This window comes from Poecilia reticulata, chromosome 18 (assembly GCF_904066995.2).
Source record: "Poecilia reticulata chromosome 18, P_reticulata-male-v2, whole genome shotgun sequence".
Taxonomy (NCBI): Eukaryota; Metazoa; Chordata; class Actinopteri; order Cyprinodontiformes; family Poeciliidae; genus Poecilia; species Poecilia reticulata.
In genome coordinates, this window is record NC_088847.1 from 3,577,692 (window position 1) to 3,598,572 (window position 20,881).

The window sequence follows — 20,881 nt, forward strand, 5'->3', positions numbered from 1 at the left end:
AAGTTTTGGCACATCCACACATTTATCTGTTCTAAACATCTATTCAGTGATTGGATGGGTTCAGAGTCACCTGGTGACATCATAATGTAGAGCTGCGTATCATCCGCATTGTTATTTCCTGTTATAACCTGAGCACCTGCTAGTGGGAGCATATAAATATTGAATAGGAGGGGTCCTAGGATTGAACCTTGGGGTACACTACTCCCAGTGTCACCAGGAAAAGAAATCACTCTCGTTTTCTTGGGATTGCAAAAATGACTGACTCCATTTACTGCCTCATCTCCAACAATAAGCACTTTTGGCATACCTTTCGTTTTCCTGGTGGTCGCTTTGTCCTTTGGAGCTTTGGGGGGTGGATGTGTTGGTCTTGCCTCATTGTTGATGTTTGAAGGTGAGGTTTCACTCAGAGGCTCAGGCTGAAGTACAGAAAATCTGTTTTTCAGTGGGATTCCCACGGAGTCCGAATGTTTTGAGACTTGGGCTTGTCGCTTTGTCCTTGGGAGCGGAGTCAGTGGAGATGTTTTGGTTCCAGCTGCTTGTTCTCTTTTCTTTGGCGGAGCAGGAGTTGAATACAGGAATAAAATTAAAGGACGTTTTTCACTGGAAAATTATCAAAATTCTGCTTTTGAAGTGAAGATAAAATGTCTCAGGAAAACGGTGAACTAAAATATGTTGTTTTCCAGTTTATGTTGTTTTTGTTTGTTTAGAAAATTTGTGAGATTCTGTGGAAACATTGCCTGTAAACTGTTATCTTGATGTAAAACCAGTGTATGTTTGTGTGAACGGCAGGTGGGCTAAAGGCGGCGTGGTGCTGCAGGGCGCCAGGGAGAGCGTGTTCACCACCAAGGCCGACCACTCCTTCTTCACCGAGCCCGTCTCCTGCTTGGTCTTCAATGCGGTGGGGAAGACCAACGTCAGCATCCTGGTGGACGTTCACTGTGAGTCACGCTGCACTCACCTCACCGTGACAGCTGCTGGAGCTCACAGACATAATAATTGTCCCCATTTCTTCCTCCAGTCGGTCCCATCCTGCTGGTGGAGCCACAGCCCAAAACAGTCGATGTGGACTCTGATGTCACCCTCAACTGCAAATGGGCCGGAAACCCTCCACTCACCCTCACCTGGTTCAAGAAAGGATCCAACATGGTAAAAATTAAACTCAAGCTTTTTGAATTCTTAGTCTGCCCCCGACAGAGACATTAATATTCATAATGTGTATTTAGGATAACCAGGTTTTCTCAAATTCCTTTAAAAAAAAAATCTTGTTTTAAAAAAAAACATTTCAATTTGATTTCATTGATTTTAGACCCACATACTTCTGTAGATGCTATTCAAGGCTTACAATCTTCCCTGATTTTCCTGTAAATGTAGTTATGGTCATAAAATAAAACTGGCCAAACAGTTTCATTTTAGTTCTGTCAGACCACAGGACATATCCCCAACAATGAAGGTCTTTGTCCTTCTGGACGTCTGCAAACCGCAATTTGGCTCTTTATGTTTCTATTGGATGATGGTTGGACCCCCCATTATGTCTGTATTTGCGTATAAATGTTTGAACAGATGAATTAGGCACCTCCAAGAACCTGGAGACGGTACATTTTTTATTTTTAAGACATGAACAATAAATCTCTCATTTGTTCTTTCTCTTTATTATTGTGACATTTGGCAAACAGAAATAATTTAGGTAATTCTGATCATTCTAACTGACCTAAAGCAAAATAAGTGTTTTTTGTGGGGGGAAAAAAAGATGAACGTGTCATTTTTTTTAGTTTTATTTAATTGAAGCATTTACTGAACATTTTAGGATGGAATTAAGATGCATTCATCTTCTGGCTTTAATTGGACCTGCATCCAGGACCAGGACTGGATAAAAGCCAGAGAACCCTCCTCACATCAGAGCCACTAAATATGTCCCGACTCGGCTCGCGCCCACGCCTGCATAATCAGGTGTTTCTCTCTCTGGGTGGTTTCCTATGTAACCATCATTTTCCTCGCTTCATTTTCTGATGGATGTGGTTGCTAGGCAACTATAAAACCCTTGTGACAGGTTAAGAACTGCAGCAGGAGTTTACATTGTCAGTCAGATTGGGTCAGAGTAGTAGATCACGGCAACTCTTTTAAGTGAGTAAAGCATGCGGAGAGCGCGGTGCGGACTGTCCCTTTACTCTGCTGTTTGCTCTGTTTACATTTGTTGTTCTTTTGTTGCCTCCCCCACAGGTTCTGAGCAACAGCAACCAACTGTATCTGAAGTCAGTGACCCAGGCGGACGCTGGCCAGTATGTGTGCAAGGCCATCGTTCCGCGGATCGGCGTAGGAGAGACCGAGGTCACGCTCACAGTCAACGGTCAGAAAAAAACTTTTTAGTTCACACCTTAAGGCTGCAGTATGCAACCTTTATTTAACCAAATATGTAAAACATATATGTAAAACAATATTTGTTGTTCTACAACAATATTTGTTGTTCTACAACAAATTAAAAAAAAGACTCGAACTCCTGTGCCTTCTTCTAGTGCGAACTAGAAAGAGCCAATCAGACCCAGGAGGCGGGTCTTAGTGCTGTCAATCACCCTGATGTGCACGCTGCTAGCTCGGTTAGGTTACAACTTCTTTCCGACAGTAGAAACTGTCATGAATGCTAACTAGTTAGCATAGCCAACATGATGGTAGACAAACAGTTTTACCGGGACAGTAAGTTGCTTCTTCACCATGAGCACTTAGTAGCGTGTACATGAAGTTGATTGACAGCGCTAAGACCGTCTTCCTGGTTGTTTTCTTCAGACAACAATAGTAGTTCAGGCACGAGATGGAGGAGATCATTCTTTTCCCTGGTTATCTATCTCATAACACGCTGTTACAACATGATGACAGTTCTAACAAATATTTAAAGAACATACTTTTAATAAAAGTTACGTACTGTGGCTTTAAAAGCAGACTTTTTTTTCAGTTATTGGAGAGTAAAAACAGTAAAAATAAGATGGAATCACCCCCTGCACTTGATGAGTCTGTGGTCTGTGTGTGTTCACAGGTCCACCCATCATCTCCAGTGAGCCTGTGCAGTACGCTGTGAGGGGGGAGAGAGGAGGCGTGAAATGCTACATAGCCAGTACACCCCCTCCAGATAAGATCGTAAGTAAAAAAAAACAACCTAAGAATTGTTTACACCATTTGAACCCTTTCACATTTCATACAGCCCTAAACAAAGTAGTTATTATTATGTGAAAGGGACCTGATGCATAATCTATCTATTGAGATTCTCAGTTGGACTTAGACTGAGGCTTTGATCTTAACCTCTGCCCTGACCTCAACTCCTCTGCCGCCTCTTCCTGGTTTTCTTCCATCCTTCATTGAGCTTCATTCATCCTTCCTAACCAGCTTTCCTGTCCGTGCTGCGGAAGAGCATCACCACAGCATGATGCTAGCAGCATCGTGTTCCACCAAGGGGGTGCAGCGTTAGCTTTCTGACACACATAGCATTTTGTATGTTGGCCAGGAAAGACAAATTTGACCTAATCTGACCAAATGACCTTCTTTCACGTGTCTGCTGTGGCTCCTTTGTGACTTTGGCTGTAAACAGGCTTTCTATGGCTTTCTTCAGAAGTGGGCACACGTCTGCTAATGCGCTAATAGCAGAGCTAATATTTTGTTTAGCTCTGCTATTAGCAGAGCTAATGGTTTTGCTAACTCATGAAAGAGTTTAGTGCTCTTAGCTTCCCCTAGGTTATTTTTTCCATACAAATTCTAAGTCACTAGTTTATTTGTCTGTTTTGTAAACTTTCAGTCAAGTAAAGTTATACATCTGTATTGAAGTTTTGGTTATTGACCATTAAGAATTCATCATGTAGTTAGATGTTTATATTGATGCTCTTATTCTGAAGTGGGCGAAGACTGTTTAAGCAGCAGTTCTGTTTTCTTTCTTGATGTTTTTACCCCAATAACTTTATTTCAAGCAAGAATCATACATAAACAAAATAAATCACCGACAGTAGAGAACAAGATCTAAATATAAATACAATACCTATGGGTAGAATAGAACATGTAAATTATAATGTCAAAATTAAATTTGAGCTCCATGGTGGATTCTGTCTGTAGATATATAAAGGGAAGGCATAATTTGAAATGAAATTACTGCCTTAGTGCTTTAGAATTAGCTTCTGCTAAATGTCATATATCATGTTGGTGAAATGGTTTAGCCTTAGCTTCTGCTAAATATTGTGTTGGTGTAATGCTTATGCGTTTATTTTTCAAAATATCATACAGTAGTGTAGTTATAGTGGTTTAGAGTTAGTTAGTTAGTTACTTACTTACTTAGTTTAGAAGTTTATAATTCCTTCTTCTTCACACTTGTGCGCCGCTTTGTTTTGGTCTGTCCTATAAACTCTCAATAAATGACCCTGAACTTTATCTTTGTAAGGTGACTACATGTGAAAGGGTTCAAGACTTTTGCGAGACACTTTAGCAAACAGTATGGAGCACCTTCAGTGGAAACTTTCAAATCTCAGCGACGCATCAATTATTGAGCTGGGAACAACGACAGACAAGAAAAGGCTTTGGCCACAAAGAGCACATGGTTGTAGCTTTTAGGCTCACAGCAGTTGGGATTAGACTGCTTCCTGTCCCTTCCTAAATGACTCGCTGGCTGCTGTTAGACACTGTCTCTGTTTTTTTTTTTTTTTGTTTTTTTTTCTGAGTGGTGACTCAGTCTGGAATCCTCTCTCAGAGCGTTCCTCCATCCCAGCACACAAACAAAGCAACTCTGAGTCAGTCCGCTTTTAGCTCTGCGTCAGTGCTCAGGCCGGACGCAGCGCGGTGTGGCGCGGCGCGGCCGCCTCGGCTCCGTGACTGATCCGTCCTGACTCGTGGCGCCGCGCTCCCTAATGCGACTTGGGGAGTTGGGGGACAGAAAGACATTTATAAAAGATGAAGCACTGGAGAGGAGCAGTTGTCCCTGTAAACGCCACAGCCAGGAGGTTCTGCTCCCCCTTCTCTGCCCCTCTCCAATAAGTGGGCACATTATAGAAACATGTGGGCTTATGCATAATTAACTGAGCCTAGTACAGTACTTGAGTGCTGAATAATACAGCTGCTTTTAGTGGCTCTAAAGGTGGAGAATGAGCAATGTTCTCGCCAGCTCAGTCACCCACTGTGATGCTGCGCTTCAGCTCGCAGAAACATGAACACTGCTGCCGCTCGCATGAGAGCCCGTTCAAGTTTCTGTTGGAGGGAGACGGATGCATGCGGCCGCCGCTGATCACATCAGGCAGCGGACACAACAGAAGAAGGATTTAAGGTTTTTCTTACCAATTCAACTTTAAATGCTTGCTGCACTAGATCGGGTTGCTTTCTGTTACACACACATGAACATTAAAGGGACAGTATCATGTAAAATCAACTTTTTCGAACTTTATATCCAAAAAATACTTGTAGTGTTGTCTTGATTATTTCATTCATGTTAGGAAAATCCTTTGATCTCCCGTGGCAACCATTCAGCTGTGTGAAACGCCTGGGTGGACCCAGGTACGCATTGGAGACGCAGCTCCTCCTCAGAGCTGCAGCCCTCCAATGCGCTCCTTCAGACTAGCCACCAGCAAACACCTGGTGGAACTGCACATCTGCTGAGCTCGTTATTTGAGCTACATCTCAGTGAAACGCTGGTAAAAACGTTATTTAAGGGTTAATAAAGAAGCCATGCTGTGATGACTTCCTGAAGGCGGAGTTTCAGAAAGAGCAGGAGTTTTTAAAGAGACAGAGGCCTAATTTTGCACGTTTACCACTGAACGGTCAGTTTCTCTGAAATCCCTTGAAACATTTGCTTGTTGCAGGTTGCCTTGTCCAGTTGACGTATGCATTCTTCAGCAAGTACCGCCTTTGCTCATACAGCGCCCTACTCCTCAGAAATAGCCTCACACTTTAAGATCATCATCAGCCATCAGCACAATGCTGATGGCAAATTTTTTTTTTCTGGCAAGTGCCAAATCCTGACTCAACCAATGCATTGCAGGCAGAATAAAGGCTTACAAATACTCTTATAAGGTACCTCAAAGGGGTTTGAGTTGCATATAACATGAATTTGCTCCAACTGAATCTGAATGCCTCTCTTTGATCGAGTCTCATCAGGCTGTCATTCTGTGTGTGCGCTCCAGGTGTGGGCGTGGAAGGAGAACGTGTGGGAGAAGGAGAAAGGCACACTGCTGGAGAGGTACACAGTGGAGCAGAGCAAGCCAGCCGCTGAGGGCGGCGGCGTCCTCTCCACCCTCACCATCAACAACGTGATGGAGTCGGACTTCCTGTCTACCTACAACTGCACGGCCTGGAACGCATTTGGCCCGGGCACCATGATCATTACGCTGGAGGAGAACGGTGAGCTGGAAACACACACTCTGTGTTGTTTGAATGAGTAGTTACACCCTAATTGTACTCCTAACCTGCGGTGTGTTTGTGTGTTTTCCCCCCGTCACACACAGAGGAGTTTCCAGTGGGGATAGTAGCTGGCAGCACAGTGTGCTCCACCATTGTCCTCCTCATCTTCCTGCTCATCCTCGTTCTCGTCTTCTACCGGCAGAGAAAAGGCAGTGAGTCATGCTCTCTGTGAGGTCAAAGGGCGTCCGCTCCTCCTCCGGTGTGGGGAAGTTGGCTCTCTTTGAGTTCCCGCAGCTTGTGAAAACACCCCGACTCCACAGGGGTGTGTCCGGCCTGTTTTTCACTCGGTGTGTTTGCGCTCACAGGCCGGCGCGGGGTCACGCTGGGTAAGCCCGACATCAAGGTGGAGACCATCACCAAGGAGACCCACAGCCTGGAGGAGGACTCCGGCAGCGTGTCCACGGCCTCACGCATGGTCAAGGCCATGTACTCGGTGAGCGGCAGGCAGCGGGGCGTCTGTGTTTGGGTTGGGATCTGTTTCCGCAGCCCATAGCTGTAGAATAACTCCCTGACTCCCTGCAGTCTAACCACGCTGTACCTTTTTAACTGAAAACAAACACCAACCTACTCTTCACTCACTTCTTTTTAACTCCTCTTTCTCTTTTTCTCTCATACTCTGTTTCCTCCTTCCCGCTCCTGTTTTCTGTTCTGGCTCCTCTCCTTTTTGTTTGTTCTGTTGTTTGACGGTTTAGTTTCTCCCTTCTGTGTCCTTCTCTCCCTCTAATCAGCCTTTTAAAGATGACATAGAGCTCAAGTCGGACCTGCGCAGCGACACCCTGGACACCCGCCAGGAGTACGACCTAAAGGTGAGCTGCCTTTCTGTAAAACTCCTCAGCTTTTTATTTTTTATTAATTTGTAAAATGTGCACTTTGACACATTTTACAAATTACTATTAGGGCAAAGGAGCAAAACTACTCCTTGTGGCCCTAAGTAAATATAATAACATAGACATATTGAAACATGATGTCACACACACAAGAAATTCTCACAGACGATTGGTTTTAGCTCCATTGGTTTTAGCTGTCAACTTACGACTTAAATCTTAAATGTACGCGTGATATAAAAAAGGAGAAGGGAAACAGTGTTTGGCTATTAATTTCCAACGCTGACACCTAGAAAATGAAGTCCAAGGGAATCACAGTTCATATCAGTAAAAAGATTTCATAAAAAAAAAAAAAATTGCAAGCGAAAGGGAAGTAGGTCAGTTATGCTAGCTTGACTTTGAATTCCGCTGCACATCTGCATGTTAAGATTGTCAATGCGTTTCAGTGCATTTAAAAAAGTAAATAAGACGACACACATATGAACTTTAAAACCACTGTGTTCAGATAATCATTTATTAATAATCGCAACAATAAAAGTCAATCCTGAAAAAAAAAACTGTAACAAACTGAATGTTCTGCTCTTTGTATGGGAAATGTTTGTGTCTTGTTAAATCCTGATACACTTGAAGTAATATCTCCTTTGTCAACTAGAGGAGCTGTTGTCAGTCAGTTGTGTATAATGTAATAGCAACATAGAGAGCAAGAAGAAAGAAGAATACGAGTGGATTTTAGTTCCTGTGTTATTTTTGCTTTGCTGTGGGGCATCGCGCTTAATTAATAAACCCACGTCTCAAGGTTTCATTTTGGAATTGTTCTCCTCTGGATGGCACGTAAAACAATTGTCTGCTTGTCCTCCTGCGTTGTGCGTATGCACAACATTTCTGGATATAAACAATAACATTCAACATGTCTACAGACATTTTTGAGTCCAGAAATGGACCAGTGTAAAAAACATAAAAATCAGAAAGTTCCGTTTTTGTCTGGAGGATAATGGCCAGGTGCTCTAGCGCCCTGACAGTGGCAGGTTACAGGTTCATTGTCGCGCTGCAGCTGCTGCAGAACCTCTGGCTAGAGTGGCATGCAGAAGTTTGACTCAGTCCATGTTTACCATTTCTGGTTTTCATATGTTTACTGTTAACCTTGTCTGGAGGCTTTTTGCTTTTTCACATAGAGCCATCTCAGATCAGATTATACTTTTTCTTTACAAATGCAATCATCAGTTGAAATCTGGTTGTTATATTTACTCAACTTGTCTTTATCTGATATTCAAATTTGTTGGATACATTTACGTGACCAGTATAATACTCTTCCACTTTGGTTTGTGATAAAAGCACTTTGAACCACCAACCTGCCAAAATGTTTCTCACAGCCCCGCTTCCCATTCTAAGAATAATCTGCGAGGGCAAAGGAAGGCAGACCCCTGAAGCTGAAGTGTTGCCTCAGATCATAGGGAAGAAATGCAGACCGGAATCCACCCCAGGACTTGGTTAGATCACCCTGACGTACTTCTTCTTTTCTTCTTCTTCCCATCCACTGCCTGAAGCACTACACAGTGAAACAAGTTAGAGGGAGGAAAGACGCCTGAAATAGATTGGCACAATGCTGCCAGAGTAAGACAACAGATAAGCAAATTACCAAGTTGTAGCCGCAAGCCTCAAAAATATTCCACAGAATCTTGGAATAAGGCTTTCAAGATCCATTGAAAGGCTTATTTTCAGCCTTAAAGCAGAGGATAACTTTCACAGCAACGGAGAGGTCCACGTGTTTTCTCATACAATTATTTATATGAGAAAAGCTGTCAAGGATATTGTGATCTCTACGAAGCAACATAAAGCCAAATTCCAAAAAAATCACTGACACCCAGGCTGTCCTCTGCAGAGATTGTGTGGCAAGTAAAACGATAAAACAAGATAAACTGAACTCTTTCTCTTTTGGTATTCCTCTTCTGAGAATATCTGAAAGTTTTGCTGGAAGTAATATGTACATTAAGTAGTTGGAGGGACTTAATGGCACAACTTAATATGTATTTACATTAAATTGTATTTACAACTTAATGTATTTACATTGTATACATATGTATTTACATTGTAAATAAATACATATGTATTTGAGAAAACTTCTGCATTTTTGTTTAAATATGTCATATCCTTTTATATTTGGAGTTTTTACTCATTTCAGGTTGCAAAGTGTTCAACACCTCAGACGTGACATTTTGTCCAGTTAATAAAACAAACTTCTACATATTTAGATGAGTATTGAAAAGTCTTCATTTTAACGGTGGTGGGCACACTTCTGCTAATTAGCTAATAAAAGAGCTCATTTTTAGGGGTTTGTTTTTGCTAACTTTGGAAGTGTTTTAGCACAAAAAATTTTTTTCAAGTTAGATTCTAAAGTCCAGGCTATAGGGCATTCTGGTTTTGTGTTGTTTCCTTCAGTGGTTCTTGCTGCAACGCCACCACAGGCGAGGAGTGGAACAGGTTTCACAAAGGGTTTGACTCAGAGCAGAGATAAAGAGAACAACAGCAGCTGGAATTGTAACAAATGTTTCTGTTCTGCACTCCAATCAGGGGTTTCCACACCTGATAGAAAAGTGTGAAAACACTGTGCTATAGTACAGTGTACTATCAGGTGTGAAAACACACTTACACTCAGCATTTATTTGAAATCATCTTAATCCTTCTTCCATCTGTTTCCACCTGCCTCTGCAGGACCCCACTAACGGATACTACAACGTGCGAGCTTCCACCCAGGACGAAGTCCACCCTGGGTCCCGTTCCACCTTGCACTACTCCGACTACCGCTCCCCTACAGGAACGCCAGGGGGTGCGGCCTCTATCAGTAGCAGCACAGGGGGCTCTGGAGCCACCGCCAGCGGAGGAGCCCCCGTGCCCCCGGGTCCTCTCACCTCCCCAGGACGCCCGCAAGCCTGCTACGACCCCCGGCCGCCTTCCAGACTGTCTCACATCAGCTATGCCCAGTTCAACACGTTCACCCGCGGGGGCCAAAGCCAGCAGCCCCCTGCCAACCCCGCCCCAGCGGCCACTGACTTCCCTGGCGACTGTAGCCTCCTGGACTCCACTTCCCAGCTGGCCTACGACAACTACGGCTACCCTTCACACTACCAGACCTACCGCATGGGCTTCGCACCTTCCAGCCTGGCCCCTCTGGAGGCCGGCCCCTCCTACGAGATGTACGGGGTGGGGTCCGGGGTGCCAAGCCCCGGGGTCGGGGTCAGCCCCAGTGGTCCGGCTCCCTCTGGATCAGAGACTGGGTTGGGGAAGTACGGCAGCTCCACCCGCTTCTCGTACACCTCGCAGCACTCTGACTACTCTCACAGCCGACACACACAGCGGATGCAGACTCATGTGTGAGAGCGAGACAGCGGACCCCTCCTCCCCCTCCCACCCTCACAGTGTTAGCGGAGCATAAAGAGGCATCTTATAAATAGAGTCGCACCAAAAAACACACACATACATCCATAAATGTACATGTCCTGCTGGACACAAACACACATAGATACACGCGTGCGCACCACCAACACACACACACACGCACACACACACACGTACACACATCACACACAGGCACAAATCCTGAAACCATGCCCAAGAGAGAGAGGGAGAGAGGGAGTGAACACAGGGTGAAAATGAAGGATGTTTTAAAGAGACAGGGACGGGAAACTGATTTCCCTCACTCCCAACGTTCGTAGACGCTAGCTCTGTGAGAGCGGACAGCGCAAGTCACAATCAGGCCGAGAGAGGACGAGAACTTGCAGATCCAAGGAGCCCCACCCCACCCGGCCTCCGTTCCGAACTGACGTAAAGCTGAGGGGGAGAAACCTCGGCCAATGGGAGCCACGTCTGGCCGCCATTTTTAATTTTCTTTTAGCTGGTTGTCTTATTCAGTGATCATAGAGCACATAAACAGTAGTGTCCCAGAGAGCCCGTGTGTACAGTGCGGTCGGGCCCTATTGGAGGGTAGTGGGGGGAGGGAGGGTGGTCGTCCATCATGTTGCACTTCGTCCACTGTATTCATCCTCTCAACTATATCTCTGTTGTGTCTTTTGTTTATTTGCACACCAGACTAGAGCTTTGTATTCTATTTTTTAAACATTACAGAATTATTTTTGTCAGCGTAAAACATGTATGTTAATCGTGTACGATGTTACGGACCAAACGGTGGAACCCGAGAGAAGAGCTGCCCCAGCGGCTGGAACATGAACCCCCCCACCCCACTCTCCCGTTGTTAAAAAAAAAGAAAAAAGGAAAACCTTGTGCCAAACGTTCGTGTTCCTCAGGACCACATGTATGCAGTAGACGCTCCTCCTGTCGGTGGAGACATCACTGTTTTTTTTGTTTTTTTTAACCACAAAGCCTGGCGCAGACAAGGGGATGATGGGGTCTGGAGTGGCCTTATGGGGGAGCGTGTCATGCATTTTCCATTTTTGAATCATTCCTCATTGTTTGCCAAATCTGGCCGAAGGAGAAAGGTTTTAATGAAGGCTTGTCCGCAGTATTGACATGTATTAAAGCGTGTGAGCGCGAAAGTGTGTATGTGTGTGTGTGGTTGGGGATTGGGGTTGCACACTTCCATTTGTACAGTGTGTTTGTATAGAAGCGTGAATGAGCGTGCGTGTGTGTTTCAGTATACGTCCATATCATTTCTCACCAAGCCGTTCCAGTACTTTTATACCTCTGGTAGGACTGTATCCTGTATTATCGTGTCTTTGAATTTAGGAGAATCCAATGTTTATCTTATCGTACTGTTGGTAGCAGAAGACAGCTGTTCAAAAAGATGTACGACAAACATTATCAAACTCTCATTTTTTAATTTCATTATCCTCGATATTTTTTAAAAATGGTATGTAATTATTTTTCCACAGTATTACATAAATAAAAGCACTGTTTTTTAAGAAAGTCTTGTGTGTGTTTTTTTTTTTTTGGTCTCCTTTCATCTCCAAAAAGGAGAAAAAAATAAGTCTAAAAGACTCACTCATAAATATGCAGCATATGAATAAAATATTTGAGTAGTGGCTTGCTTTTTTGTATTAAAATGTTCATCATGTTTGCAGCAAATATTTATACATATATATTTAATTTCTGAAAGTGGCGTGTAACCATTAATATTTTTAATAGATTAGTGGTTTTATTATGAAGTGATGAAGCTGAATATGTCATGCTATACAAATCCAGGTACAAGATTATGATGTGTGTGTCAATACTTTTCATTATAGTTGGCAAAAATCACATGCGGTATACCCCAAGGTTTAAACCTGGGGCTCCCCTTTTTTAATGTTTAAATGCTCCCACCAGCTCAGATTGTAACAAAAAATAAGATAAGTTAGCATGATGATACACAACCTTACATTACAATGTTACTGATGACTGAATCAACTCAAACGTTGAGCAGATGCATAGAAGAATTGATTCATAAATGCACCATAACTTTCTCCACTAAGTAGAAACAAAACTGAAGTAAGAATTTTTGGATCTAAAGGAGAACCATCAAGAGTCAGCACACAGCTTCAGTTATTACAACTAGAAACTAATGGTCAGAACAATGTAGTATTATAAACCACATTGGAGTGGTTTATAATACAACTGCAATGTTTTTTAGGTTTTTATTTCTGATATTTAATGTTTTTGTCTGCTCTTAACCAGTTCTCACCTTGCACATAAAACTGATGTGCAAACACTTATTATGCAGAACAAATACATGTGTTTATACAATGACAGTAGCTTTTGTCGGAGACTTTACAGAATTTCGAATTATTTTCAATAAAATCTTCAAATTTTTAGGTCATTATTGAGCAGATAAAATAAAAAAATATCACAATTTTCCCCCTTACCGCAAAATAGTTTGGACACCACTGTCTTAAATTATGTTGAAGTAGCAATGTATTATTTACGCCGACAGGCGGCGGTAACGCTCTAAACCCCTTGCTGAAGCCTCGGAAACAACTAAAGAAGAGAGCTGGCTAGTTGTTTAACAGCCAAGATGGCGGCGACGATGTTGAGGTCGCTCTCCAGGCTGGGAGGTCGTCCTTCAAATAATGTATTACTCAACAAGAGCTTATTGAGCCCTGGCTGTTCGCTACTGCAGAACAGGTATGATGAGAAGGAAACACCGGGATACGTGAGCTTTGTTACGGTGCTTCTATGCACAAACTGGGAGGCTAATGCTAACATTATGCTAACAAGGTTTTTCTGTAAAAACAAAAAAAACCCCTGTAAAATCCACACTCACTCTGAACGATAAATACGCGTTTAAGCAAGGTATTATAACAGCAATCCCTACATGCAATGGTGAATTAAAGCGTAGCTGATGGAAAGTTCTACTGTTTATCTCAGACTGCATTTTCCTTCAAAATGTTGCTTTCTAGCTGTAATTATGCATCTATCCCCTGAGTGTTAATATTAGTCAGTAGAATAAGAATGGCCCTGGCTTGCTTTGGTTTGAGTATATAGTCAAGGCGAGATAAACTCATTACTCAGGACTTAACATCTAATGTCACCATATTATATGACGTACAATGAAAACAGCTGTGGTTTAATTAAATATTGTGGTAAAATTTAATATTTAGGGGTTTCACGCCTATAGAAAATAGATATAGATATCTTGACATTACCTTGACAATTCGTATTTCCACCCTGCGCTGCTGGATAGAAATGTTGGGGCAGACTTGTCTGATCAATCAAACAAAAAACGTGAAAAGATTAACTTTTCTTCCACTGTTTTTCCCAATTTTGGAGCTTGAACCCTGTTGTTTAGTCTTGCATTAGCATTGCTACCCCCATGTTACAACCCTTCCTCACAGCATCACAAACTTCCACAACATGAAAAATGTTGGCTGAGCAAGATCTCTGTGATTCACTGCATTAGATTAATAAAAAAAAATACAATTAATAAAAAAAAAAAAAAAATGTAATAAAGGGTAAAATATCCTTTGAAATGTTTTGGATTATTAACAATGTCTCTAGAATATGTATTTTTTTTAAACATCTGAAATATAGCATGTTATTAATTATATGTGTTACTGGACGTTGTGTAAACGTTTGTTAAACACAAATTTATAAAAAATAAATAAATATGAAAATAATCTATATTCATCTTGGCGTGCGGGTGCCCCTAGGTTCCATGTTGGGGCTCCTCTTGCTTTTACTTGGTGTTGAGAAAACCTGTTCCATTTGGGTTCCAGGCAGAAGCAATGGCAGCCAGATGTGGAGTGGATGGATCAGTATGGGGGGGTGGTGATGTATCCCACCGAATTCAACAAGAACTGGAAAGTTCCCCCATGGAACGGTACAAAGCAGCCTACCTTTTTGCGGCCTGCTCTTTTCCTCCTCTACATCAGTCCTGAACCATTTCCCTCGTCTCCTTCCAGACAAAGATCCCCCCACAGAGAAGGACGTGTCCAACCTGACCATCAACTTCGGGCCCCAGCACCCGGCCGCTCACGGTGTGCTGCGCCTGGTGATGGAGCTGAGCGGAGAGTCGGTGAAGAAGTGCGACCCACACATCGGCCTGCTTCATCGCGGCACTGAAAAGCTCATTGAGTACAAAACCTACCTGCAGGTACGGACCAACAGGCACAACGTTTTAGGGGTTTTGTTTCTGACGGCGTACATTTCTAACGTGAAAAACGCAAACAAAGGGTTATTTCTCTGACATTTAGATCAATATTTCCTAGTGATTTCTTTCCTTGTCCTTCAGGCTCTGCCATACTTTGACCGTCTGGATTATGTTTCCATGATGTGCAACGAGCAGTGTTACTCTCTGGCTGTGGAGAAGCTGCTGAACATCCAGGCTCCGCCTCGGGCCCAGTGGATCAGAGGTGCTCTTTTTATCTGTTCATGCCCAACTAGGCCTGTCGCGATAAACGATAAATCAATTAATCGGACGATAAATTGAACCTATCGACCTCATTTTAATTATCGTATTTATCGTCTCTTCCGGCCTTTTTTCTTTCTGTTGATGACACTGAATGAAAAAAGGCTCAGCTCCGGTGCTCTCCACTGACCCTCACTTCCTTAGTCTAATGTCCAGCGCAAATTACACGAGTTGTCGGCCCATTTTCAAACCCTGAGAGACCACACCTTAGCCGACAGAAATCCCAGGTATAACGGTTCGATCGGGTTCGTCGTGCCATGTGGTGTCCAGCCACATGAGCACAAAATAATGGCTACAAGTCCAGTTAACTAATTTTAAAATCAGGCATTAATCAATGCTTTACTAGAATCTACCTGTGATGCACGTGACTAGAGTCAGCATAAAGTCCTGACTGAATGAAAATCATTATAACCTATTTATGACACGTTAACGAAGAACAACTGAAAACTTACTGGGTTTATCAACTGCGGTAGTAATTTGGCTCCAACTCCTCCCCTTGTCATTTCTATGTTCTTTGCACAAAATGTTGAATAAACATTAATGATACCACATATCATCTTCAATGTCCGCTGGACTTCGGGTTGCGCCGTGTCAGTTGTTTGGGATTCCCCTCTGTAATTTCCCCTCAGAAAGCGTGGAGGAGAATCCGCGCTTTCTGATTGGCTACCTGTCACATTCAGTGTTAAAGCTCCCAGTCGGGGAAAACCCCTGATTTAGATCGGAGCGGCCACAACGATCTACCACACACTGCAGGATGATTGATTAGATCGGCCAAAGATCTAAGATTGTCATAAGGGGAAAATAGGGGCAAAAAATGGTGTAGTGTGAACTATTGCATTAGGTAGTCGGATGTGCCCGTTTTCTCTATTTAAATCTAGTGATTACTGAAGGGCAATATAGTATACAGACTTCATAATCTGCACTCTTTTGGTTGAATGCAGTATTTATTTCCACTTTGGCTTTATGTTGTTTAGTTTTTATTCAAGTATGTTTTTTGTTAATGGAGACTGAGAATCCATTTTATTTTGTTTTTGGTTGTTTTATTTTATCAGTTCCATTGTCACGTGTTCTTTTGAAAATAAAGTGTATCTATCAGGAAATTGCATGTATTATTAGTCATTTCCATTAAATCAGTGTCAAAAGGTCTTGAAACAATGTTATCGTTTATCGCAATAATTTTTTAGACAATTAATCGTCCAGCAAAATTTGTTATCGTGACAGGCCTATGCTCAACGCATGAATGTCAAATTGCGCTACTATGCGGTCAATGGAAACTTAGCTAGCGTTAAACTCGGAAAAACGATAATCTTTTAAGCTTTGATGGTTTTATTAATTTGTCTTTTATAAAACGGACTCTAAAGTGTGTTGATAAGTTTGTTCCGGATGTGATTAATCAAATGGGTCTATTCCAATCTGTTGTGTTTGCAGTTCTGTACGGAGAGCTGACTCGGATCATGAACCACATCATGGCCGTCACCACGCACGCGCTGGACATCGGCGCCATGACGCCCTTCTTTTGGATGTTTGAGGAGAGAGAGAAGGTCAGCAACATGCCTGACTCTGTAGCGCTTTGTTAAGACGGCATCGTCTGGATTGGTAATGAACCTGAAAACATGCTTGTCCTCTCCCAGATGTTTGAGTTTTACGAGCGAGTGTCCGGAGCCAGGATGCACGCAGCGTACGTCAGACCTGGCGGCGTTCATCAGGTGTGGACTGGACCCTCGTTTCTCTCTCTAGAGCAGTGGTTCTTAACCTGGGTTTGATCGAACCCCAGGGGTTTGATGAGTTGGTCTCAGGGGTTCGGCGGAGCCTCTGCCGCGGAGGTAAAGACACACTTGTGTAAAGTCGTGATGACGCCCCGCTTTGCCATCACTTGCTGCAGAGGATCACGTTACATTGCTTAGCCAATCAGTGCTGCGGAGGAGCACTGATTGAAGGAGCTCCACACTCAGCATGGATTTGAACTTGTGTCTTTAATTACTTCAGCAAAGCCGTTTTTACCAAATTCTGTAGCCTTCGGTGTACTTCTAAATCTGCTCCTTAGTCGCATCTTTTCGGGGTTGGTACTGCCTCTAGTGCCTTGGGGGTGGTAATACAACTAATATAATTACATTACTAAATCAGAATACCACAAAGTCTTTATTATTTATTATTAATTTTACATTCTCTTAAGAATGTAGAGCTAATTAAATAACCTAAACAAGACTTTAAAGTGGTTCCAGTTTCTCTCGATGGCCAACCTGTTGAAACTGTGGCAAATTTTAAATTCCTTGGGTCATTCCTGGACAGTCAGCTCAACTTTGCTGAAAACACTGACTATATTTTGAAGAACTGTTCTCAGAGACTCTACCTTTTAAGAAGACTTGGTGATCATGGGGTGACCCAACGTCTTGAATTTGGAGGAAAAAAAATCATATTATATTTATCACTACAGAAGGGTTCAGTGAATGCGCATATGAAACTGGTGGGTTCGGTACCTCAAAAAAGGTTAAGAACCACTGGTCTAGAGTCAGTGATGCATCACAACAAAGTTGGGCTCATGGGGTTTTGTTTGTTGCAGGATTTGCCCCTTGGCCTCATGGATGACATCTATGAGTGGAGCAAGAATTTCTCCATAAGGATTGATGAAGTGGAAGAGGTAACCCAAATCAGAACAAGTAAATGTTGATTATCAACTGTAGAGCAGAGGGAACTGACCGCAGGGCCGTTTTGGCTTCTGTCTGCCCAGATGTTGACCAACAATCGGATCTGGAAGAACCGTACTGTGAACATTGGGGTGGTCAGCCATGAGGACGCCCTCAACTACGGCTTCAGGTAAGCCTCTGATTAAAAGTCGGGACTCTGCAGCTCTATGGGTGGCTGACGTATTTATGTCGCGTTTTTACCAGCGGAGTGATGCTGCGCGGGTCGGGAATCAAGTGGGACCTGAGGAAATCCCAGTCGTACGACAAATACGACGAAGTGGAGTTTGACGTTCCAATCGGATCCAATGGAGATTGCTACGACAGGTAAAGAACGACTCTATGCTGGTTTATGTCAGCTTGTTTTCAGTTTAATTCAAAAACATTGGATTTATCCCAAAGGGAAATGAAATGTTGTCGAAACTCGTACCTTCAATGGTGACACAAAGAATCTAAAGATGAAGACTTTCCAGGCAGCACCATCACTGCTAATCCACCTTGTTTGCTTTTGCTGCTCCTTCCTCTGGTTAGAAAGCCAGGCATAGAGATGTTGGAGTAGGGGATCTGAACCTTTATCCATTCTGATCAATGATGATTTGAACTTCCTCCTTCTCTTTGGGGTTTTTGTAGTTCAGACATTATTTGAGCATTTCAGATGCTTATCAGCCCCTCCCAGTTGTAATAGCAACATTTTGTTGCCATGGTTATACATTATAACCACGTGTCGAAACAAAAATGGTAAAAGCGAAACATCTTCTAGCTGCACAGCATCGAAAACCAGAGGAACTAATCATCCAAAAACCAGAAAAATGATGAACTGAAGTCTAGAAAAAGAAAAAGAACACCTTTCTAGAACTTTCTTCTTTTCTGTTTCTGCTTGGATTAGTTGTGTCGTGATGAAATAGAACTCTAAATTCACTTCAGTCATTGGGAGGATAAATTGATGTGCAGAGAAATATTACTCGTTATAAGCTCCTGAATTTGTTTTTTTCTATGCGTTTTTGTGTGTGTGTGTGTGTGTGTGCGTGTGCGTGTGTGTGTGTGTGTGTGTGTGTGTGCAGGTATCTGTGCCGGGTGGAGGAGATGAGGCAGTCCCTCAGAATCATACTGCAGGCCCTCAACAAGATGCCAGATGGGGAGATAAAGGTGGATGACGCCAAGGTGGCTCCACCTAAGAGGTCTGAGATGAAGGTAGGTAGAGCGGATGGATCTGTTTGGATTCCTGATCAGAGTTCTGATCAGTTTTGCCGATAAACTCACTTTAATAAGCAGAACGAAGCTTCAGGGATGTAACTCTGTTTGTGTTTTTCCTTCTGTTCCTCTCAGATGTCCATGGAGTCTCTGATCCATCATTTCAAGCTCTATACTGAGGGCTACCAGGTACCACCAGGGGCCACATACACGGCTGTGGAGGCTCCAAAGGTGAGACCCCTCATGCTGGGTCACGTTTAAGTTGTGTTTTATTTAACTTTTTCTTGATTTTCTAAGTTCTAAATAATAACTGATAACTATTACTAATTGGTCTCTAGTTGGTAATGGAACTGCTCAAATACACACTGAGTGTGTTTAACTGTAAAGTTTCTGGCTGCTGTTACTGTCCTCTCCATCACTGCTTGTTCACACTGCTTTGACTTTCAGTTCTTCTCAAGTTAATGCCACAAAACCTTTATTGGAATTTTATGTGATGAAGCAATAGATGGTGTGGGATTATTATAAAGTGAAAGTAAATGAATGGTTTTAAAAACTGTTAAGTCTGAAAAGTGTGGCGTACCTGTATATTCAATCCTGAATCAGCATTTTTTTACCCGAGTTATGTGAATACTAGCTATGCATACAAATATAGCATTAGATTCGATGAAGAGATTAAGTGAAGAGGAGTTTTCAAATGGATTCAGATTTGGACTTTGACTAAGCCATTCTAACACACAAATCTGGTCTGATCTCAATATGCTCTGATAAATTGGAAAAAAAAATTTAATTTGGGAAATCTGCGATCGGTCAGTTTCCCAAAATTGTTTGATAGCTGACAAAAAATACCTGCATGTGAAACTGATCTGATCCCAAATCAGACCTTTTAAATATCAGAACACTGCAATCGGTGCTCTGCTGGTTTGGTCTGAGCCGTTGTATAGTAGCTCTGGTTGAATTTCTATAGAAACCACATTACACTTAATAATTTACTCTTCCTTTTCTGTTTTTTTTTTCTATAACTCTACTCAATATTGAACCTGTCAGCAGTTCAGCACAGACGACATTCTAACCACAGTTTATTTCCAACCGGTGCCGTGTATCAACTGTGTGTGTTTGTCTATATGTGTGTTGCAGGGGGAGTTTGGTGTGTATCTAGTATCAGACGGCTCCAGCAGGCCATATCGCTGTAAGATCAAAGCTCCGGGATTCGCTCACTTGGTGCGTATAGCATTATGCAGAATCAAATAATAATGCCTCCTGATCAATAATTTTGAATATTTAACCGCTTGTCCTCCAGGCTGCTTCCAACTCCTGACTTTTCCTCAAATGTTTTTGAATCACTTTTAGCTGACGGCTGTAGGAAGCAGCTTAGCACGTTTAACTTGTGGCTTTCAGGGCAAAACTGTCTTTTCAATTGGATAAACAAACTATTAGTGGAGAGACTTCAGGCTGTTTAGTCATGAATAATAATAAAAGAAAAAAAAAAAACAGAAGTTGTTAAAGCTGCTCTGGAGGAGTAGAGGGCGCTGTTGGTGCAGATATTAACGTGTGTTTCTGTCTAGGCTGGTCTGGATAAAATGGCCCAAGGTCACATGTTGGCAGACGTGGTGGCCATTATCGGTGAGAACCGGGTTATTTTCATCGTTAGAAAAGCAGAAGCGGTCATAAAGTTTTGCCTTGCTCAGCCTCATCTCTCTCTCTCTCTGTTTTCTCCCCTCAGGAACTCAGGACATTGTGTTCGGGGAGGTTGACCGTTAATGCTGCTGATGCACATTGTGCTTCTTGTTTTCTGTTGGATCCAGTCGCCATCCAATCACACATGTATAATACTTAAATCTACTTAATAAATCTTTTATCTCCTCGTTCTTCCTGTCTGA

At 42.7% G+C, this 20,881-nt stretch overlaps 2 protein-coding genes across 4 annotated transcripts in view; both read left to right on the forward strand.

The window, feature by feature from the left end:
* Positions 1–12,158, forward strand: part of kirrel1a (kirre like nephrin family adhesion molecule 1a) — a 45,982-nt gene extending 33,824 nt beyond the window's left edge. For 2 of the 3 annotated variants that reach the window (XM_008435032.3, XM_017310556.2), the window contains exons 7-15: positions 790–938; positions 1,019–1,146; positions 2,218–2,344; positions 3,026–3,126; positions 6,141–6,357; positions 6,462–6,569; positions 6,723–6,850; positions 7,110–7,223; positions 9,951–12,158. In XM_008435032.3, coding sequence (XP_008433254.1) covers positions 790–938; positions 1,019–1,146; positions 2,218–2,344; positions 3,026–3,126; positions 6,141–6,357; positions 6,462–6,569; positions 6,723–6,850; positions 7,110–7,223; positions 9,951–10,613 — 1,735 coding nt within the window. In that variant the 3' untranslated portion in view covers positions 10,614–12,158. The remainder of the gene's footprint in view (positions 1–789; positions 939–1,018; positions 1,147–2,217; positions 2,345–3,025; positions 3,127–6,140; positions 6,358–6,461; positions 6,570–6,722; positions 6,851–7,109; positions 7,224–9,950) is intronic. The other variant, XM_008435033.3, reaches the window with a different exon arrangement.
* Positions 12,159–13,196: 1,038 nt separating this feature from the next.
* ndufs2 (NADH:ubiquinone oxidoreductase core subunit S2) lies at positions 13,197–20,869 on the forward strand. Its single transcript, XM_008435034.2, has 14 exons — positions 13,197–13,349; positions 14,441–14,544; positions 14,627–14,817; positions 14,956–15,076; positions 16,561–16,673; positions 16,764–16,838; positions 17,693–17,770; positions 17,861–17,946; positions 18,021–18,140; positions 18,875–19,004; positions 19,140–19,235; positions 20,139–20,222; positions 20,567–20,624; positions 20,725–20,869. Exons 1-14 carry the CDS (start codon positions 13,240–13,242, stop codon positions 20,760–20,762), a joined length of 1,404 nt encoding a protein of 467 aa, XP_008433256.1. The 5' UTR covers positions 13,197–13,239; the 3' UTR covers positions 20,763–20,869.
* Positions 20,870–20,881: the final 12 nt, after the last annotated feature.

Bases quoted from the DNA above. Each gene is read 5' to 3' on its own strand.
- ndufs2 (XM_008435034.2), top strand. From the start codon at position 13,240: ATGGCGGCGACGATGTTGAGGTCGCTCTCCAGGCTGGGAGGTCGTCCT. The intron at 17,771-17,860 runs GTAACCCAAATC...CTGTCTGCCCAG, and splicing joins GGATTGATGAAGTGGAAGAG to ATGTTGACCAACAATCGGAT. The intron at 20,223-20,566 runs GTGCGTATAGCA...GTTTCTGTCTAG, and splicing joins CTCCGGGATTCGCTCACTTG to GCTGGTCTGGATAAAATGGC.